General features: G+C 50.4%; 1 protein-coding gene across 2 annotated transcripts in view; it reads right to left on the minus strand.

The window, feature by feature from the left end:
* Window positions 1-18,356, minus strand: part of EXOC6 (exocyst complex component 6) — a 1,337,279-nt gene extending 1,318,923 nt beyond the window's left edge. Inside the window, exon 1 of one of the 2 annotated variants that reach the window (XM_078643405.1) lies at window positions 18,184-18,356. In XM_078643405.1, the coding sequence (XP_078499531.1) occupies window positions 18,184-18,308 (125 nt within the window). In that variant the 5' untranslated portion in view covers window positions 18,309-18,356. The remainder of the gene's footprint in view (window positions 1-18,183) is intronic. The other variant, XM_078643403.1, reaches the window with a different exon arrangement.
* Window positions 18,357-18,651: the final 295 nt, after the last annotated feature.

The following is an 18,651-nucleotide window of genomic DNA, read 5'->3' on the forward strand; positions in this document are numbered from 1 at the left end:
CTACACTACTACACTACCCTAAAGCATAAAACACTACACTGCACAAACACTACAATACTATGCTAAAACATTACACTACACAAACACTACAACACTACCCTAAACCTTAAAACACTACACTATTACACTACCCTAAAGCCTAAAACACTACACTACACAAACAGTACTGTGTCCCCTCTGAGGTGTTCTTAATGATAACTGTCAATATTGTCTTTTTTAATCTATGCTTTTATGATGTTATTTAAAAATGCTGAATAATAGTACTGTGTCCTCTATGAGGTGTTCTTAATGATAACTGTCAATATTGTCTTTTTTAATCTGTGCTTTTATGGTGTTATTTAAAAATGCTGAATAAAGAATATTTTGACACTACAACACTACCCTAAACCCTAAAACACTACACTACACAAACACTACAACACTACCCTAAAACCTAAAACACTACACTACACAAACACTACAACACTGCCCTAAACCCTAAAACACTACACTACTACACTACCCTAAAGCATAAAACACTACACTGCACAAACACTACAATACTACGCTAAAACACTACACTACACAAACACTACAACACTACCCTAAACCCTAAAACACTACACTATTACACTACCCTAAAGCCTAAAACACTACACTACACAAACACTACACCACTACCCTAAACCCTAAAACACTACTCTACACAAACACTACAACACTACCCACACTACTCCCACCCCTACACTACCCTAAACCCTAAAACACTACAACACTACCCTACCCTAAACCACTACCCACACTACTCTCAACCCTACACTACCCTAAACCCTAAAACACTACGACACTACAACATCACCCACACTACTCCCATCCCTACACTACCCCTAACCCTAAAACACTACGACACTACAACACTACCCACACTACTCTCACCCCTACACTACCCCTAACGCTAAAACACTACGACACTACCCTTAACCACTACCCCCACCCCAAGCTCAATCCGCCTTACCTCTTTCCTTGTGGTTCCTCTCCAGCGTCGCCGTCTCTGCTCCCGGTTCCTGCTTCCTGCTTCCAGGGGCGGTGCACGTCGTTGTGAGGAAACAACCTCAGTTTCCTCACAACGACGTGGATAGCCATTACATTGCATGCGTTGTAAAAGCGCATGCGATGTCATGGGATACGTAGTTTTTACTATGCGCTGTAACGCATGCGATGTAATAGCAACGCGTAGTAAAAATTGCGTTGTGATGGCTGTTCCCCAGCATACTGTAATAGGTTCAGGCAACAGAGAGTGTTGAATGCGGTTTTAAATATATTTAAAAGAAGCCTGTGAAACAAGGCTACCTAGCAGTGCATATGTCACAATTGCAAATGCCACAGCATTTATATTCTTTTTGATGTATGTGCTGACCTCCTGTGCAATCAATCAATCAATTAATCAGGGATTTGTATAGCACGGCTACTCACCCGTGAGGGTCTCAAGGCGCTACTGCTGATCTGTCTATGTGTGGTGGGTCAGTCGAAGAGCCAGATCCTGAATTGGGTCAACAATGCGGATTGCCTGAGGTGGATGACCAGGGTGATCCAGGACTTAGTGACGAGGTAGGAGAAGAATATTCCTCTGCTTCTGGTCTTGTGGATCCGAGGGACTGAGGCCTGGGTGAATTGAGCGGAGAAGAGTTGTCCCGGGGCTGTGTGGAATGCAAGGTGGTGGTTCAGCTATTCTGGTCCTGCATCGTGGAGAGCTTTGTAGGCAGGTATGAGGAGTTTGAAGGTGATACTCCTGTTGATTGGGAGCCAGTGAAGTTGTTGGAGGTGTTATGTTATGTGGCTGCGGCGGGGGATGTCAGCAACCAGACTGGCTGCGGCGTTTTGGACGTTTTGTAGTTTCATGAGCTGTTTCTAGGTGACGCCAGCATAGAGTGTGCTGCTGTAGTCGAGTCTGCAGGGAATAAGTGAGTGGATGAACGTCTTTTTGCATTCTGTGGGGATCCATCTGAATGTTTTTCTAACTAGGCGGAGCGTGTAGAAGCAGGATGATACTGGGTTGATTTGGCAGGTTATTGAGAGCGAGGAGTCCAGTATGATATTGAGGCTGCGTGCGTGGTCCGTAGGGGTGGGAGGGGTTCCTAGTGTGGCTGGCCACCAGGAAACATCCAAGGCTGAGGGGGTGGGTCCCAAGATTAGTATTTCGGTCTTATACGAGTTGAGCTTCAGGCAGCTGTCTTTCATCCAGGTAGAAATGGCCTTCATTCCTCTGTGAAAGTTGATTCTGGCGGCTGTGGGTTTGGCGGTGAGGGAGCAGATCAGCTGGGTGTTATCGCCGTAGGAGACAATGTTAAGTCCATGGCTTCTGACGATGGCTGCGAGGGGGGTCATGTAGACGTTGAAGAAGGTGAGGCTCAGGGAGGAGCCCTGGGGCACTCTGCAGCTCATCTCTGTAGGTTCTGAAAGGAACTGGGGTAGTTTGACTCATTGTGTTCAGCAGGTAAAGTGCCTTGTTGCGGATGCCGGCGTCGTGGAGACTCGTTATTAGGGTGCAGTGGGAGACAGTGTCGAAGGCGGCTGAGGGGTCCAGTAGGATGAGGGATGTGGTCTTGCCCCGGTCAAGGAGGGAGCGGGTGTCATCGATGATGGCGAGCTTTGTGGTCTCGGTGATGTGGTTGGTTTGGAAGCTGGATTGGTAGATCTCCAGGACATGGTTCTCTTCAATGAACTTGGAGAGTTGGGCATTGATGGCCTACTCGATGACCTTGGCTGGGAAGGGGGGGAGGGAGATGGGTCGGAAGTTCTTAAGGTCTTTCAGGTCGGCAAACGACTTCTTCAGCAGGGGGTTGGTCTCAGTGTGTTTTCAGTTGTCAGGGAAGGTGGTGGTTTTGATGGAGCAGTTGATGGTGCGGCGGAGCTGGGGGCGATGGAGGCGGCTGCTCTGTGGAAGATGTGGTTCTGGCAGGGATCCGATGGGGCTCCTGAGTGGATGCTCTTCAGGGTTTTATGTGTCATCTGTGGTGAGTGGAGTCCAGTTGAGCATGATCTGTTGGGGAGCAGCGTGGATGCATGCCGTGGTGGTGGGTGTAGTGGCAGGGTCTTCGGTATCGAAGCTATCATAGATCTGTATGATCTTGTGGTGGAAGAAAGTGCTGAGTTTGTTGCAGAGGTCTTGGGAGGGTGGGAAGTCTGTGGTCTCGCAGTTGGGCCTGGCGAACTCATTGACGATGGTGAAGAGTTATTTTCTGTTGTGTGCATTGGCGTTGATTCTGTCTTGGAAGGCTGTTTTCTTTCTTGTTTTGAGGAGAAGGTGATGTGCATTGAAGGCGGATTTGAAGGTTGGGTGGGTTTCTGGGGTCTTATTGTTCCTCCATCTTTTCTCGAGTCGTCTGCAGGTGCGTCTTGACTCATGGAGGGCAGGAGTGAACATGCTGGCTTTCTTGGAGTGTTGCTTGCCTGGTGTCATCTTGAGGGGCGCCAGAGTGTCGGCCCAGTTGGAGCTCCATCGGCGAAGGTTGTGTGCTGCGGTGTTGGCGTCTGTTGGTGTTGGCAAAGTGGCTGTGCTGAGGAAGTCGACGAGAAGTTCTTTGGTGGCCCTGTTCCAGCTGCGACAGGGGTAATGAGGGCGGTGGTGTACAGTGCAAGCCTTTTATTGTACTAGTAGGGTGAATTATCGTCACACTAATGATACACATCTGCTTCTCACAGAGGATCCCAAGGTGTCCTTCCATAGGAATGTTTTATGGTGTCTCTGGAATAGACATTTCAGGTCGTTTTCAGGTTTGATCTTCAATGTTGGGACTAGCTGTATTTGTCTTCTTTGTCACTAGTTTCTAAAAGGCATTGTAACTTTGTTCTTCAATGTCTCTTGCATGTTTGGCCAGAAAGACATCCCCCCTTTTCTCCTTTTGTTTCGACCCCATGCTAGGCATTGTGACAATGCATAATAAGATCACAGCTCTGGTTCTCATGCATGTTAAAACTCTACACATATAGGCTACGTGACAGACATGCCCTTCCACCCACAGCACTCTGTGGGGTTGCTTGTAAACCATCTTTAAACGAGCTTGAGCACATCATCAGGGTTACGAAGCACCCAATATTTATGTAACTACAATACAATACACAACAATGCAACACAATACCTGTTCTACCTTTTCTCATATTGGTGCAGTTTATTGTGGTGTCAGATATATGGGCTACTAAAGAGAGGTATTCTTGGCACGATCTACAAAGCATTTGATGCACAATCATGGCACTTGGGTGTGCCAAATTAGCATTTACTTTGTGAATCCCATGAAAGTAGGACATTTCTTCTTAACATAGGAGAGATCCTAGGTGAGGAAATGTCTGAATATCTAAGTCAGGACTTTGTGTATCAGGACCAGAGATGCAAGGGGGTCAGGATATGGGATATTAGGCAGGGATAGACTGATATATAGGATGCAGTGGAAACCACCAGGATTCTGGCGGGCAAGTGGCAGCTTCCTCAGTGGCTCCAGTCATGAAAGCAGCTTGAAGGGAACACCCCAGAATTTTCTTACTAGCACCCATATGATTTGTGGCTGCAGTGAAATAATGTTCATGGATCTAGAAGGACATCCAAGTATTCATCAAGCCTGCCCCAGCCATGCTCCAGTTTAGAGCTGGACACATCTCTTTAAAGAACTCTATCATAACACAGTAAAAGTCCACTTCCGCTCTTAGAAACCACCCTCTCTTCCAATCAAATGTGACTGCGCCTTTGCCGTTGGTCCTGTACAGCACTAAGTTGCCTTTCGGCTGGAGCGTGTAATACAAATACCACATGCATAAATGTATACATATAAGCTCTGCCACTACTTAATGAATGTGACTATTTCATTCCTTTCTCTTCAGAACTGCCCATAGAGACGTTTTAGATAATAATTGGAAAATTGTGCTGCAACTGAATCTTTAGGTACAAAAGGGGGTGGTGATGGACGGAGCATCTGAACCAATCAAACACTCACACCTAGTCAAAAGATCTGGGTTTGATCCATCACCGTTCTTTAGCCCACTCTGCCACCTCAGTTCAGACATGGCTATATGCAAATCAGTCTGACCCTGTGCCTCATGGGAACAGTCCAGCCCGAACTGTCAAGCCATGCCTTCCCTGGACCGGAAACAAGCTTCCGAGGACCGGTTTCTGGCATTACAGCCGTCTTCAGCCCGGCTTGCTTGAATCCAGTGGCAAAGTGAGCAAGGGACTCACGTCTGAGCATACCCTGCAACTGAATCTTTGGCCCAAATTTTAAACACAGTTTGGGGAGGGACGATCAAAACTGCTCTGGTGAAGTCAAAATCTTTGGCTGCATTTTCTCACTCTTTGCAATTTGTGGTGCATATTAAAACATTTTTCAAGACTGCTTTTTGCTCATCGTTTATCCTTTGAATTATATGTTTTTTGGCGAACCAATGAAGGGACCTCATTTGGAGAATTATAAATAACCGTCTAACTTTGTTTTAACATATTGAGCTGTCTGTTCTTTTAAATATTATATATTAGTAAGCTACTGTTCTATAAAAGAGCTCAGAAGCAAGAACGTTTGTTGGTGGGGATGTTATTTATGTGGACTAGGTTCAGTGGGGTCCCATAGAAATTATTTATTTTTGTATCGTATTGTATTGTAATTGCATTTATATAGCGCTTACTACCCCTGTGGCATTGACCCGCTTTTTCAGCGAGTAGCACGCTCCTCTGAAACCTATAAAGACTTAGTGGTGAATTAGTATAGTGAAATATGAAATTAATTTGAGCGATGGATATGTTAGTCTGTTATTTGGATTGAGAAGGATAGTGGAGGGAGAGAAGAGGAAAAAGGTGTGCATGTGCTTGCTACCCCTGATTAGGTTGATAAAAAATGGAGGAAATATTTTTTGGGGTAATATATTCTGGAGTTATCAAATGTTGCACTAAAATTGTTCCAGGTCCCGGCAGTATGGCTGAGTGAGATGAACACTTGCTGAAACATGCAGAAACTAGGAGATGACCAGTTTGTAACCCAATGAGTGGGTTGAGCCATCCTTTCTTCTGGGGTCAGTGAAATAAATAACATTAAATTGGGTAATAGTCCCACTTGTTATTTACAACTCTTAGAAATGGCAGAAGTCCATTAAAAAGTGAAATATCTAAAAAAAACTAATTGTTTTTGAAAGACACCCACAAGAACTCCCTCCTCATTTTTTTTTTTTAAAATATATTTTTATTGCAGAGTTATAAACAGCAGGTAAAGGAAACAGCCAGTGCACTTGCGGGCCCCCCCGTCCAATAACAGTTCACGGTTGTACACAGCCATTCAGCCCGCATCCCGGAGGCCGGGCGGCACATCAGTTCGCTCTGGAGGAGCACAGCATAGTGTACGTCCCATTGGGACCCCGGCAGAAGGTCGATTTACGTATCTGCGTTTACCCCCCCACCCGCAACAACATTCCCGTCAGCCATCCCCATGGTATCAACGTAGTTGCCCCCATCGGGGCCTGCCCAAGGCTATATGGGCCTTCGTACCAGGCCGTCCCACCCAATCAGGCCTCCCGCCACTCAATACCCCCTGTCCCAGTAGTTCCAGGCCCCCACCAGCAACCCTTCAATGGCTTCCGGCCCCCCCCAAACCCCTCTACAACTAATCCCCCCAACGCCCCCCCCCCCTTGGCAACTGCAAAGGTGTGCGCATCGCTCCACCGAATTGGATGGTTCCACTACAGTGCTGAATGACATACTGCTGTGTTCGCCCTGCGGTGTCCAGCGGCTTAGTTCTCGCCGTCCACATCCACAACCAAAGCATCACGCAGAGCCTGTACCACTAACTCCCACGCACGGGCCGCATCCAGAGCCTTCTCATTCCCCAGCTTCACCGCTTGCTTCATCCGGAGCACGCTCTCGCAGTCAGACCATCTCAGCAACTCATTCTTCCATCTACGCAGTGAGGGACCCCCCCTGGCCTTCCAGTGCCACGATATTTCCCTTTGAGCCAATATCAGACCCAGATCTATGAATTTACTGGTCACCTTGGTGTGCTTAGTATGCGGGAACCAGAGCAAGAGGCACGTCGCCATGTCGAAGTCTACCTCCCTGTCAGTCACTTCATTCAGGAGTTCCCCTACCTCAGCCCAATAAGTTCCCAGTTGTGGACACCCCCAAAACAAGTGGTCCATGTCCGCCCCAAGGGACGAGCACCGGGGGCAACAGGCATCCGGCACCCGAAAGTGCCGCTGTAGTTTCTCCGGAGTTAGATAGGCCCTATGGAGCACATAAAAATGAACCTGCTGAAAGCGCGCGTTCCTGGTGCCCTTCCACGTGCGTCGCAGGATATGGCCCCATGCCGTATCCGGTATGGGCCGGCCAATGCTCCCCTCCCATTTAGCTTTGAGTCCATGGAGTGGTTCCAGCCCGTCGTGCAGCATCCTATTATGGAGGCACGTCACAGCTTTGAAGGTACCAGCCGCCATCACCACATATTGGCACGCCATAGTCGTCGCAGGTTCCAGGAGCCCCTCCTTCCAGTGCTTTTGCATGGCAGACACTACAGCCGCGTGTAGCAGGAAGCCCCCTTCAGGCAGTCCGAACTGGTCCCGGAGCACGTCGAACGGTGCCAACGCCCCATCTATATACAAGTCACCCACCACCTGTAGCCCCGCGGCCTCCCACTCCATCAACGGGGACCAATCCCCTCCGTGCGGCAGAGCTGTCAACATCCCAATCGGGATCTCCGGGGCATAAGGCCGCGAGGCCCTCGCCCTCCGGAGGCTCCTCTGCCAGCACAGCCGAAGCGTCCGCTCCTCCATGGTGAGGGCCCGTAATTCGAGCCGTTGCTGCATAATAATGTACGACAGCACATGGCGCCGTATCCCCCGACCCCGGTCCTCCTCCGGCCCCCGGAACACCCTGGCCACGTTCTGCGTAAGGACCTGCAACTGCGCCGCTAAATAATACAGCTCAAGGTCGGGTACGGCCATGCCCCCCTCCAGCTTGGGGCGAAGTAGCGTGCTCAAGGCTATCCTGCGTCGGCCATGCCCCCATAGAAAGCCAATAATCATTGACCGCAGTTCCCTAAACACCCCCTGGGGAATCCAGACAGGTAGCGTTCGGAAATAATAAAGGAAGCGGGGGAGCGCCACCATTTTCAACAATGCTATCCTGCCCAGGACTGTCAGCGGGAGGGTCGACCAGAAAGACAAGCTGCCCCGTAGTGACCGGACACAACGGCCAATGTTACCCTCCAACAGGTCAGCAGCCGAGTGGTAAATGCGGACACCCAAGTAGGTGATGCAAGAGGGTTCCCACGCCACACCCAGGTCGCTACTAGGGGCCGGAGATCCCGCTCTCAGTGGAAACACGCAGGTCTTTGCCCAATTGACCTTAAGGCCTGACAATCGGCCGAACTCAGACAGCAGATCCATCGCTCCAACCAGTGCCCCCGAAGTGTCAGCTAGGTACAGGAGCAGGTCATCCGCATAGAGCGATATGTGATGCCACCGCCCGTCACTCACTATTCCCGCATATCGATCGCCCGACCTCGCATGGACCGCTAAGGGTTCCATCGCCAGGGCAAACAACAGAGGGGAGAGAGAGCACCCCTGTCGTGTTCCCCTGCCGACCGGATACGCGGCAGACACCAAGCCGCCCAATCGAACTCTCGCCGTCGCCGAATTATACAAGACTCTCGTCCACCTCCGAAAGCCATCGCCCATGCCAAACCGCTCCAGCACTCCATCCAAGAAAGGCCATTCCAGACTATCGAAGGCCTTCTCAATATCCACGGACAGAACCGCCGGCGATCCCTCCCCATCCAAGATGGCGTCCATTATTCCCACCAGGCGGCGGATATTCATCGCCGTGCTCCTCGTGGGTATAAACCCGGCCTGATCCCTGTGCACCAGGCCCGTCATGTGCGGGGCCAGTCTAGTAGCTAGGATGCGACTCAGGATCTTATAGTCCACCGTCAGCATGGACAGCGGGCGATAAGACCTCACGTCCGTGGCATCCCGGCCAGGCTTGAGGAGTGGCACTATCAAGGCCTCCCGCATGGAGGCAGGCAATGCCCCCTTCTCGAAGGCCTCCGCATACACCACCAGTAGCCTGGGCGCCAGAGCGTCTACATATTGCTGGTAGAACTCGATTGGGAGTCCGTCCACCCCGGGCGTCTTGTTACGGGCCATATGTTTGATAGCCACTCGAATTTCCGTTAGCGTGATCGGGCTACCCAGGTCCCCCGCGTCGTCGTCGTCCAAGACCGGGAGCGGCCTCTCCCCCAGGTATTCCACGATGTCCTGAACCCCCACTCCCAGCTGACTCCGGTACAATTCCTCATAGTAACCCCGAAAGCGGTCCAATACAGCTGCCTGGGAGTACACCATCCCTCCCTGCGCGTCAATAATGCTGAGTACCGGGCAACCCCTAAGTTCCGGGTTAGCTAATCTGGCCAAGAGGGTACCCACCTTGTCCCTTTCTGCGTGTGCCCTGACAATGTACTGCCTATAATCATAGCAGCGCAAACGTTCCGTCTCCGCGGCTACCGCCTCCTTCGCTTCCAATAACTGGGCCCGTATACCCGGCCTAGTTGGCCTGCGGCGCTCCAGGTCCCTCAAAGTGTCTTCCGCTTTCATTAAATCATTCAGCACAGACATTCGAGCATTCGAGAACCTGCCCAAGCACACCCCTCTCACCACCACTTTCAGTGCATCCCATTCAACAGACCTGCTCGTCGCTGTTCCTTCATTCACACCGAAATAACTGTCAATGCCCTGCCGGACCGCATCGGCGAACACAGAATCCTCTAGCGTCTCCGGCCGAAGCCGCCATGTTGGTATTACGGAGCGCTCCCTCTGCCATTGAAAATGTACCAACAGGGGGTTATGATCGGATATCGTCCTAGCAAGGTACTCAGCATGGGTAATCAATGGGGCAAGGGAGCTCCCGCAGAGCACCGAATCAATCCTGACATGTAAATCATGTAGAGCGGAATAAAAGGAGTAATCCCTGGTTCCCCTGTGCCTCTCCCTCCAGACATCTAGCAACCCCCACCGGTCTTGCCAGTCCTTCCTGTGCGCGGCCAGCCTGCGCACAGGAGAGTCTACTAAGGGGGGATGGGACCTATCCAGAGCCACATCCGTAATCGAATTGAAGTCCCCCCCTAGCACTATCGGACCCACCAGGAAAGAGGCCAAGGACCCCGAGAGGTTATCAAAGTATCGGCCTTGGTCCGTGTTCGGTGCATAAACACAACATAAAACCACATCCTGTCCGTATAATCTCCCCTCCACCGCTACAAACCTGCCATCCGGATCCAGTACCTGATTCAACACCTGAAAGGGTATCCCCGCCCTCACCCAGATCAAGACCCCCCTGGCATACGCTGAATAAGTGGTGCCAAAAACCTGGCCCCGCCATCGTTTCTGCAAGGCAGCGCACTCTTTTTTGGTGAGGTGAGTCTCCTGGAGCATAGCTATCTGAACCCCCCTGCGTACCAGGTATGCATGTACTTTGTGACGTTTCACCATAGTCCGCAGCCCCCGGACATTCCACGTTAGGCATTTCAAATTAGGTAATGTCCCCATACCAAGTCCGTACAATCCGAATTAAACTCCAACGGTCCATGACCCCCCCAATGCAGTTGCCCCCCCCCAAATAACCCCAAAACTGAAACACACCCCAAACCCCACTCCCCAGGACAGAGCACACGAACCCAATGGCCGCCCCCATCCAAACCTTGATCCAACTTCTCGCACACTTATCCTGTGGTCTCCACCACAGTCGACCTTAAGGGCCTAGGGGGGGTGAGTCGCCGCCGACCCCAGCTAGCGGAGCCCGCGTCCCGCCCTTCATCCCCTCCAATACACTCAGCTCCCCCACCCGGCGACCCGCCCCCCAGCAACAGGATATCACCCTACCATGAAGTCCCGATCTAGGCCAAAGTCTATCTTAGCCGCAGAAAATTTCATCCGAGGTCTGTGGGGTCACTGTCGGCCCCTTCTGGCTCTCTGCTTCCGAAAGATCCTCTCCTGTTCTGCTGCCTTCTCCTCCCGAGTCCGTTCCGGCCCTTTCACTGTTCTGTTGTGACCCTGTAATGGCCGCCGTCGCCGCGAGTGCATCCCTCTTCTCCGCCGCCATGTGAGCCTCCCGCTTCTCCCGCTGGCGCCTGTTACGGGACCTGATTCGTTGTGACTGCCGCACCCGGGTCTGCTTGGGTTGGTCTCGCCTACTTTGGTGCGGTCTGTCCGTCCCTGCTCTGTACGACTCAAGCCATTGCCAAGCTTCATCCGGAGTCTGGAAAAAGTGTGTGGTGCCATCCATGATAATCCGCAGCTTGGCCGGGTAAAGCAAGGAGTACTGAATGCCTTCCTCCCTGAGCTCCTTCTTCACAGCAAGGAACGATGCCCTGGCCTTCTGGACCGCCTGCGTATAGTCCGGAAAGATCGTCACTTTGCTGTTCTCCACCCCATAAGGGCCCGACAACCTGGCCCGCTGGATGAGGAGGTCCCGGTCTTTGTAGTGGAGGAGCCGCACCACCATTGGTCGGGGGGGGCGGCCAAGTCCCAGCGGGCGAGCGGGCACCCGGTGAGCCCGCTCCAGAGTGAAAAATGGAGTAAGCCCCTCCGGCGCCACCACAGTGCGGAACCAGTTCTCCATGTAGGCCACCGCATCTTCCCCCTCAATCCGTTCCGGCAGGCCCACGACCCGCACGTTGTTCCGCCTATTGCGGCCTTCGGCATCCTCCGCCCTCCGCTCTAGAGTGTCCAGTCGGGCCAAAATGTCTGTAATCCTGCGCTCCGCGGTCACCACCGAGGGCTTCAGGTCCAGCAACAGTTGGTCATGCTCCTTGACCCGATCCGCCAGCTTTGCGTGGTCCGCGCGTAGCAGCCCCAGGCCCGTGGCCACCTGGGCAATGTCGTTGTGCAACGCCTCCTTGGTGGAGGTGATCGCCTCAAGGATGGCATCCAAGCGCCGGTTCAGCCGCTGTTCCTGGTCAAGCTCCGGGGAGGGACTCTCACTCAGCCGGGCCGATGTCGCCGAGTCCCCCTCACGGCTCCCGGGCATCGGCCCTCCGGTCGCCGCCATGTTAGGGTGCTGCGTCACAGGTCCGGCCACCCGTACTGCGGGCGCTCTCGTGGGTCCGTGCTGATTACCGGGCACCGGGCAATGCAATGCCACCGCCAATGGTCTCAAAAACAATGACCAGTCGGGTGAGCCCCGGTCCGTCACCCCCACTGGACCCGTGGGGGGAGGATGAGTCGTGGGACGGCGGCCGACGAGAACCCCCGATCTCCTGGGTGAGTCGGGCAGCGTCCCCCGGTCTCAGGACGTCGCGCCGCCAATCCCAGTGCTGCGAGCAGCCGGGTGCAGGGTCCTTCTCTGCTCGGCGACAGCCGGGCTCAGGGCCGAAGCCCGGGACCGTCCGACCACCTCGCCGCCATTTTCTTCACACCCCGGGCTACACCTCGGCCGCCTCTTCCTCGCTCTCCTCGGGGCCAGCAGTCCCCCAGCGATTCACCGATTACGGCCAGCAGTCCCCACACCCTTCAGAGGGCAGGAACGTCGTTTCCGGGTCGCCTAGGGTCCCGAAAAACAGGAGAATTAGCGGGATTCCGCGCGGAGCAGCGAGCTCACGCCGCCATCCCGATCGGCGTCCAAGCCACGCCCCTAGAACTCCCTCCTCATCACCTGACTTTTTTGTTTGTCCTTTGATTCTGTTAGAGGGATTATTTGGTCACCTTAAAAATATATAGGTTGTTATTAATTGTAAGTTTCAGGTAATACATTTCAAGAATAAATTTTTTTGTTTTGTGGAGAGAGAGCAAACAATCATTGGTGTAATTAAAGTTTCACTGAAGCAGGCTTTCTGTAATGGTTTAATCAGAACAAGTGTGCATGTTTTCCCTTTCTTTCTACAACATCGTTCTCTCTACTCTGTACCTTTCCTATTCAGTTTCCATTTATGTTTATTTCCCGATGTATACCCATGTGAATATTCCCTTTGTTTTCTCCATTTGTCCCATATCCATTGGTCTTCTATTGTATCTCTCTATTTAAAAAAAATCCATAGCCAAAGCTAATATGCCAGATTTTAATGGGCTAAAAGATTCAACAAACATTTACAATGCAATGGTTTCGCCTTTGGAAAAGTTTGAGCTATTGGCATTGTAAATGACAAAATTTGTATTTATGTGTTGGTTTTGAAAACAGATAAATAAATGGCATTGTCATTTACATTGCCATTAGCTTAATCTCTTGCAAATGTGAGACCTATTGTACCCTACGGACGAGCTCAGCAGACAGCAATTACTACCACACAAACACACCCAGAGCCAGCCACACACACCCAGAGCCAGCCACACACACACACACACCCAGAGCCACACACACACACACCCAGAGCCACACACACACACACCCAGAGCCACACACACACACACCCAGAGCCACACACACACACACCCAGAGCCACACACACACACACACACACCCAGAGCCACACACACACACCCAGAGCCACACACACACACCCACACCCAGAGCCACACACACACACACACACACACCCAGAGCCACACACACACTCAGAGCCACACACACACACACACACACACACACACCCAGAGCCACACACACACACACCCAGAGCCACACACACACACACACACCCAGAGCCACACACACACACACACACACACACAGCCACACACACACACCCAGAGTCACACACACACACCCAGAGCCACACACACACACCCAGAGCCACACACACACACAGAGCCACACACACACACCCAGAGCCACACACACCCACCCAGAGCCACACACACCCACCCAGAGCCACACACACCCACCCAGAGCCACACACACCCACCCAGAGCCACACACACCCATCCATAGCCACACACACACTCCGGGGGCAGGGAAGCAAGCACAGCGAGGGGGCAGGGAAGCAAGCACAGCAAGGGGTTTTACTCTTTTGTTCACAGAAGTGAACACAAGACTAAACTGGTGTACTGGGCCTATTCCCGACTCCCAAGTCCAGGAGACTGGGTCACAGTTTTGTGGATTTGGATTTTCTTTTGGCCAAAAGGAGGATAGCCCTTGGTTGGAAGTCAAGACACCCACCATTGGTGGTTACCTGGGAGGCGGATGTCTCTAGCTGGTCTAGGGCGGAGAAACAAGTGTTGCTTAAAGGATAGGATCACTAAACGTCGCAAACCCTTAGCAGAACCTTGGGCGGACATAGCAAAGGAGAGGGACACAAGACATGCACCGACCAAGCACTGCAGACTACCGCGACAGACTCTGAAGCTTAGTGGGAAACAATAGTACATACTCCTCGCTCCCTTCCTCCCACGCTTCCTCCCCTCTGATTGCCCCCCCCCCCATGATAGTGTTGCTTCATACATGATCATAGCTTACAGGGTTAGCGGGCACTTGGCAGTTGGTATGTAGTTGTTGCAACATGTTTAGTTTAGGTTGTTTTGGATATAATTTCTTGAGTTCTTTTCTCGTTTCTTTTTATTTTTATTATTTTTTTTCCTTCTTTTTAAATGGCTCCTTCCGTTCATATTGTATTGGCTGACAACTGTACAATGGGGCGAGATAGTATCTAATGGACATCCATACAAATATTACAAGAGATTATGTTTATGGGCCTGAGAGAAGTGCGGCAGCACCCCCATAAAATTTGAAAAAATGCATGCGGAGATCGACAATCAACGGGACATTCAAATGGCGGCATTTGAGGGGTTTTAATCCAGGCTGTGACATATCCTTTATACCTTAAGTGAAATGACGTTACTGAGCAGCACTGTTCACGCTAAAAAAATATCCTAGCACCACTCACTGCCAAGCATCTAATTGGGCTTCCATTCATTACCTCAGTAAGCATTTTTTTACTGTATGTAGAAGCTTTGACATTTCGAGATGCACTGTTTTTCAGACTCGTCTGGTGATGAATCCATCAGATGTGTCCTTTCCAACAAGTTACTTACTTTTGCTAAATACATTTCTGATGGACACTCGGAGTCCCTGTAGACTCGTCATTGCAGTCCCTCCTCCCCTCTCGAGCTGTGGAAGATGATTTCATGAATGGTTCTCCCAGTTAATAATCGGTCTAGCTAGCTCGGTCTCCTATGCTCGCCTCTGTGGACCGCTAGAATTAAGGTGAAAATTAAGTCATGGGCGCATTCATGGAGAAATGTCCTATGTAACTCCACGCTAGAATCGTACTGGCGCCACCTAGGGGCCATTGCTGGAGATGACTTTTTTCAATCTGCCTGATGCCTGGGAAGAAGGCATCGGATAAATAATTCGGCAAAAAGACATCCGGAAAAAAAAATTCTATTACTGTATTGGCCTGTCCATGTAGCTTACTACCTATGAACAGGGCGTTGAAGCACTATTGGGTTGAAGCAACTTGTTCAGTAGAACCCAATAACGTACCAATGAAAACTCCCAGACTTTACTAAAGGGGCACAAGGCAGAAACGGAGAAACTGATGAAAACCGACCAGCTATTGGCAAACCAAGGGGGCTGAACGGACGCCATCTTCAGATGCAGAGGCCCACTGATAAAGAAATGTAAAAAATCTAATAAAATCTTTTTTCCGGGTACAGAAAGGAGAACTGGAGACGTTTTTTAACTCGTGGCATAATAGGATGAATAGTGAATGACGGAATGCCTCTCTCTGGGCCCACAAAATGGATACGTGTTACCTGGCCTGCACCCAAAACAGTAGAAAAGATTAAACACGCTGTACTGAACACATTACTTGCTCTCGACATTATAGTTAAAAGCCCTTTACTTTATCTGCGTTGCTGGCACACACAGGAGGCCCGATAACAATTGGCATCAGACCCACACAATCTGGTGCGACGGGAGGGAGTGGGCTGTGGCAGGCCATCAATTCGTGCAGTAATCAAGGCATTGCTTTTTATTTGGATTTATGTATTTATTTTGGTGATTTTATATAGCGAGTACACTGCCTGAGGGCATCAGCGAGCTTTACACGACAGTTACCAAACAATTCCAGCAGGAGTGCATTAAAGCTAAACCTCGCATCGAGAGTAAGTGGGAGTAAACATGTGTCTGGGTGCAGTACCCAAACAATCAGTGCAGGAGTACAATTCAGAACAAGCATTTACGATGCATTTACACACGGGCACACGGACAGCGGGAGGGGGGACGGGCTCACGGACAGCGGGAGGGGGGATGGGTTAACGGACAGCGGGGGGGACGGGTTAACGGACAGCGGGAGGGGGGACGGGCACACAGGCAGCGGGAGGGGGGGCGTGCTCACGGACAGCGGGAGGGGGGGCGGGAACGGGAGTAAAATATGCCGCTTACCTGCTAGCCGATGCCAGGCAGACGTCCCTTGTTGCGGTGCCTTCCAGGAGAAATGACCAAAACAAACCTCCCCCCCCCCCAAAAAAAGCACCGCCCACAGCCGCATGACGTAGGCAAAAGCCTAAAAGTCTCGGGAACGCCCACGAATCTGCTCCGGCTTTGACGGACAGATCTCTGTTCCAATAGCTAGCCTCCATTTATGGAGCTAGCCAATGGAACAAAGGGTGGATTCCCAAGCCACATACTGTAGACATAAGATTTCGCCTGCGCCGAAAAGCTGCGCGGCAGCTTTCGACGAGGCGAAACCTAAAAACAGTATGCACAAATGCTTTTCTCATGTTTAAGCCCATTCAAAGCGAGATCTTTTGGCTTTGCCGAAGCCTGTTTTACTCTGCAATTCATTGTTCACGGAGACATCTATGAAGACAGTATAGGTTTTGAAGGTGTGTGTTTTTTCAGGCCACGTATATTGGGGAGAAATATTGTACGAAATATTGTACCTGATTTGAGGAAACAGACTGAACATTTAAATTCTTCTGAAAGCCTACAGCTCCTCATATTGCACGCTGCAACTTTGTCAATGAGCTACTAGAGAACACGTATAAAGGACTGATATTCTGAACTTTCTCATTTAGTGGGGCTGGATGTTGTCAACCCCCCCTTACTTTTTCCTGCCAACCAACAATTATGAAGACCCAACTCCTGCACCCGATAGCAGTGCGTGTCAGCAAAGCCAATGTAAAAACCTGAAGTCTAGATTAAGTTAATGTATTAAAGAAAAGTTGTTGTGCGCTGTTAATATCAGCCCAAAAACAATACCAAGGGACATATTATCAAGAAACGGCGTTAAAATTATCGCCGTTTTAGCGGCAGAAAACTGCCGCTAAAGCAGCAATAATGGGCTTGATAATATACCCGTGAGAATTCCAATAGAAACCCGTGTTCTGGTGTCAACATGGGCCTCTATTGGAATTCTCTACGGCATATTATCAAGCCCATTATCGCCGCTTTAGCGGCAGTTTTCTGCCGCTAAAACGGCGATAATCTTAACACCGTGCTTGATAATATGCCCACAAGTTTGTGTAAAATCAAACTGATTTAAAATGTCATCTTCAAAGTGTGGGATTTTCCTAGCATCCGCACAGCTATGACATATAGGAAGTAGATCCCTAAATATGGTAGTGAAATATTCATATAACATGCAGGTTTAGCATTCGCCATCACATAAGGGTATTCTTTTTCAATGCTAATGTACACAGCATTTTTACTATGTTCTTGTTGTTGTTAATTGTGGCAATTATCTGTTATACTTCTTTCCTAAAGGTTGCTAACTTTTTGCCCACCTGGGCATCCTGGTATTGGTTAGAGGGCATTTTGTAGAGAGCAGAGTAATAGTCCTTCTAAAGTTTAAAGGATTTACTTTCCTGCTTAAAGAGAGGCACTTGTTGGCTGAGTGTGTACATGCCAAATCTCAAATCCTAGAAAAAGCACAGATATCACGGTAATTGTGATGAGTACAAGAGGCTCCCACTGCAGTCAATAAGGGCTGTTTGCCTCGTGTGAGGAAATAGCGACATTAGTGGACTGACAGTAAACAAAAGCAGTGTCACGAGCACATCCGTTCACCAAAACGTCCTAGTCCAGGAGGGATTTAGGAATACCTGCTACAAGTTTATATAAAATGTACAAAACTTCAATTTTTTAACAACCCGACTCAAATTAAGATCCTTTGTTTTTCTGAACCCCCGGGGAGAGGGGGGGCCGGCCGAGCACTTTGCCAGGGCCGGTTTCGGTTCCCAGTCCGGCCCTGTGGGCACTAATGCTACCACGGCACGCCTATACAAATAAAAATAAAGCAAGCCTACCTCAGAGTACTCCCAAGAGGCAGCTCTAAAATCTCAATCTCGGCGAAGACATTGTCAAATATGGCATCTTCTTGGAGTCCCCTCACAGCAGCGCCTGCCGTCTCCTCTCCGCACTCCCCAGCCATGGCACCGGTGTATAAGCTCACTCCTCTAACACAGAACGTTTGAGGCTTTATTAGCTTTCCTTTAGTTGGCCGTAGAACATGCAGTCAGCAGAACTACGGAGGAAGCCCCTTGTTCCCTGGAACTTCCTGACTCCCGAGGCCGTAACCCACAGCATTCAAGAGGAGGCAGACAGAGATCTCCACAAAACCCGTGCTGATGCTGCACACAGGCTGCCTGTTTTTCTTTAAGTTCCTTGGAGTTTAACCTGTACACATTCTAATTGTGTCTAAAAAAAGAATTTGACCTTTACAATGGGTTGTTCACTTGCTAGAACTCTCCCTGGTTGTTGATTAAATGGCTTTT

This window comes from Lissotriton helveticus, chromosome 5_1, assembly GCF_964261635.1.
Source record: "Lissotriton helveticus chromosome 5_1, aLisHel1.1, whole genome shotgun sequence".
In the NCBI taxonomy this organism is placed as follows: Eukaryota; Metazoa; Chordata; class Amphibia; order Caudata; family Salamandridae; genus Lissotriton; species Lissotriton helveticus.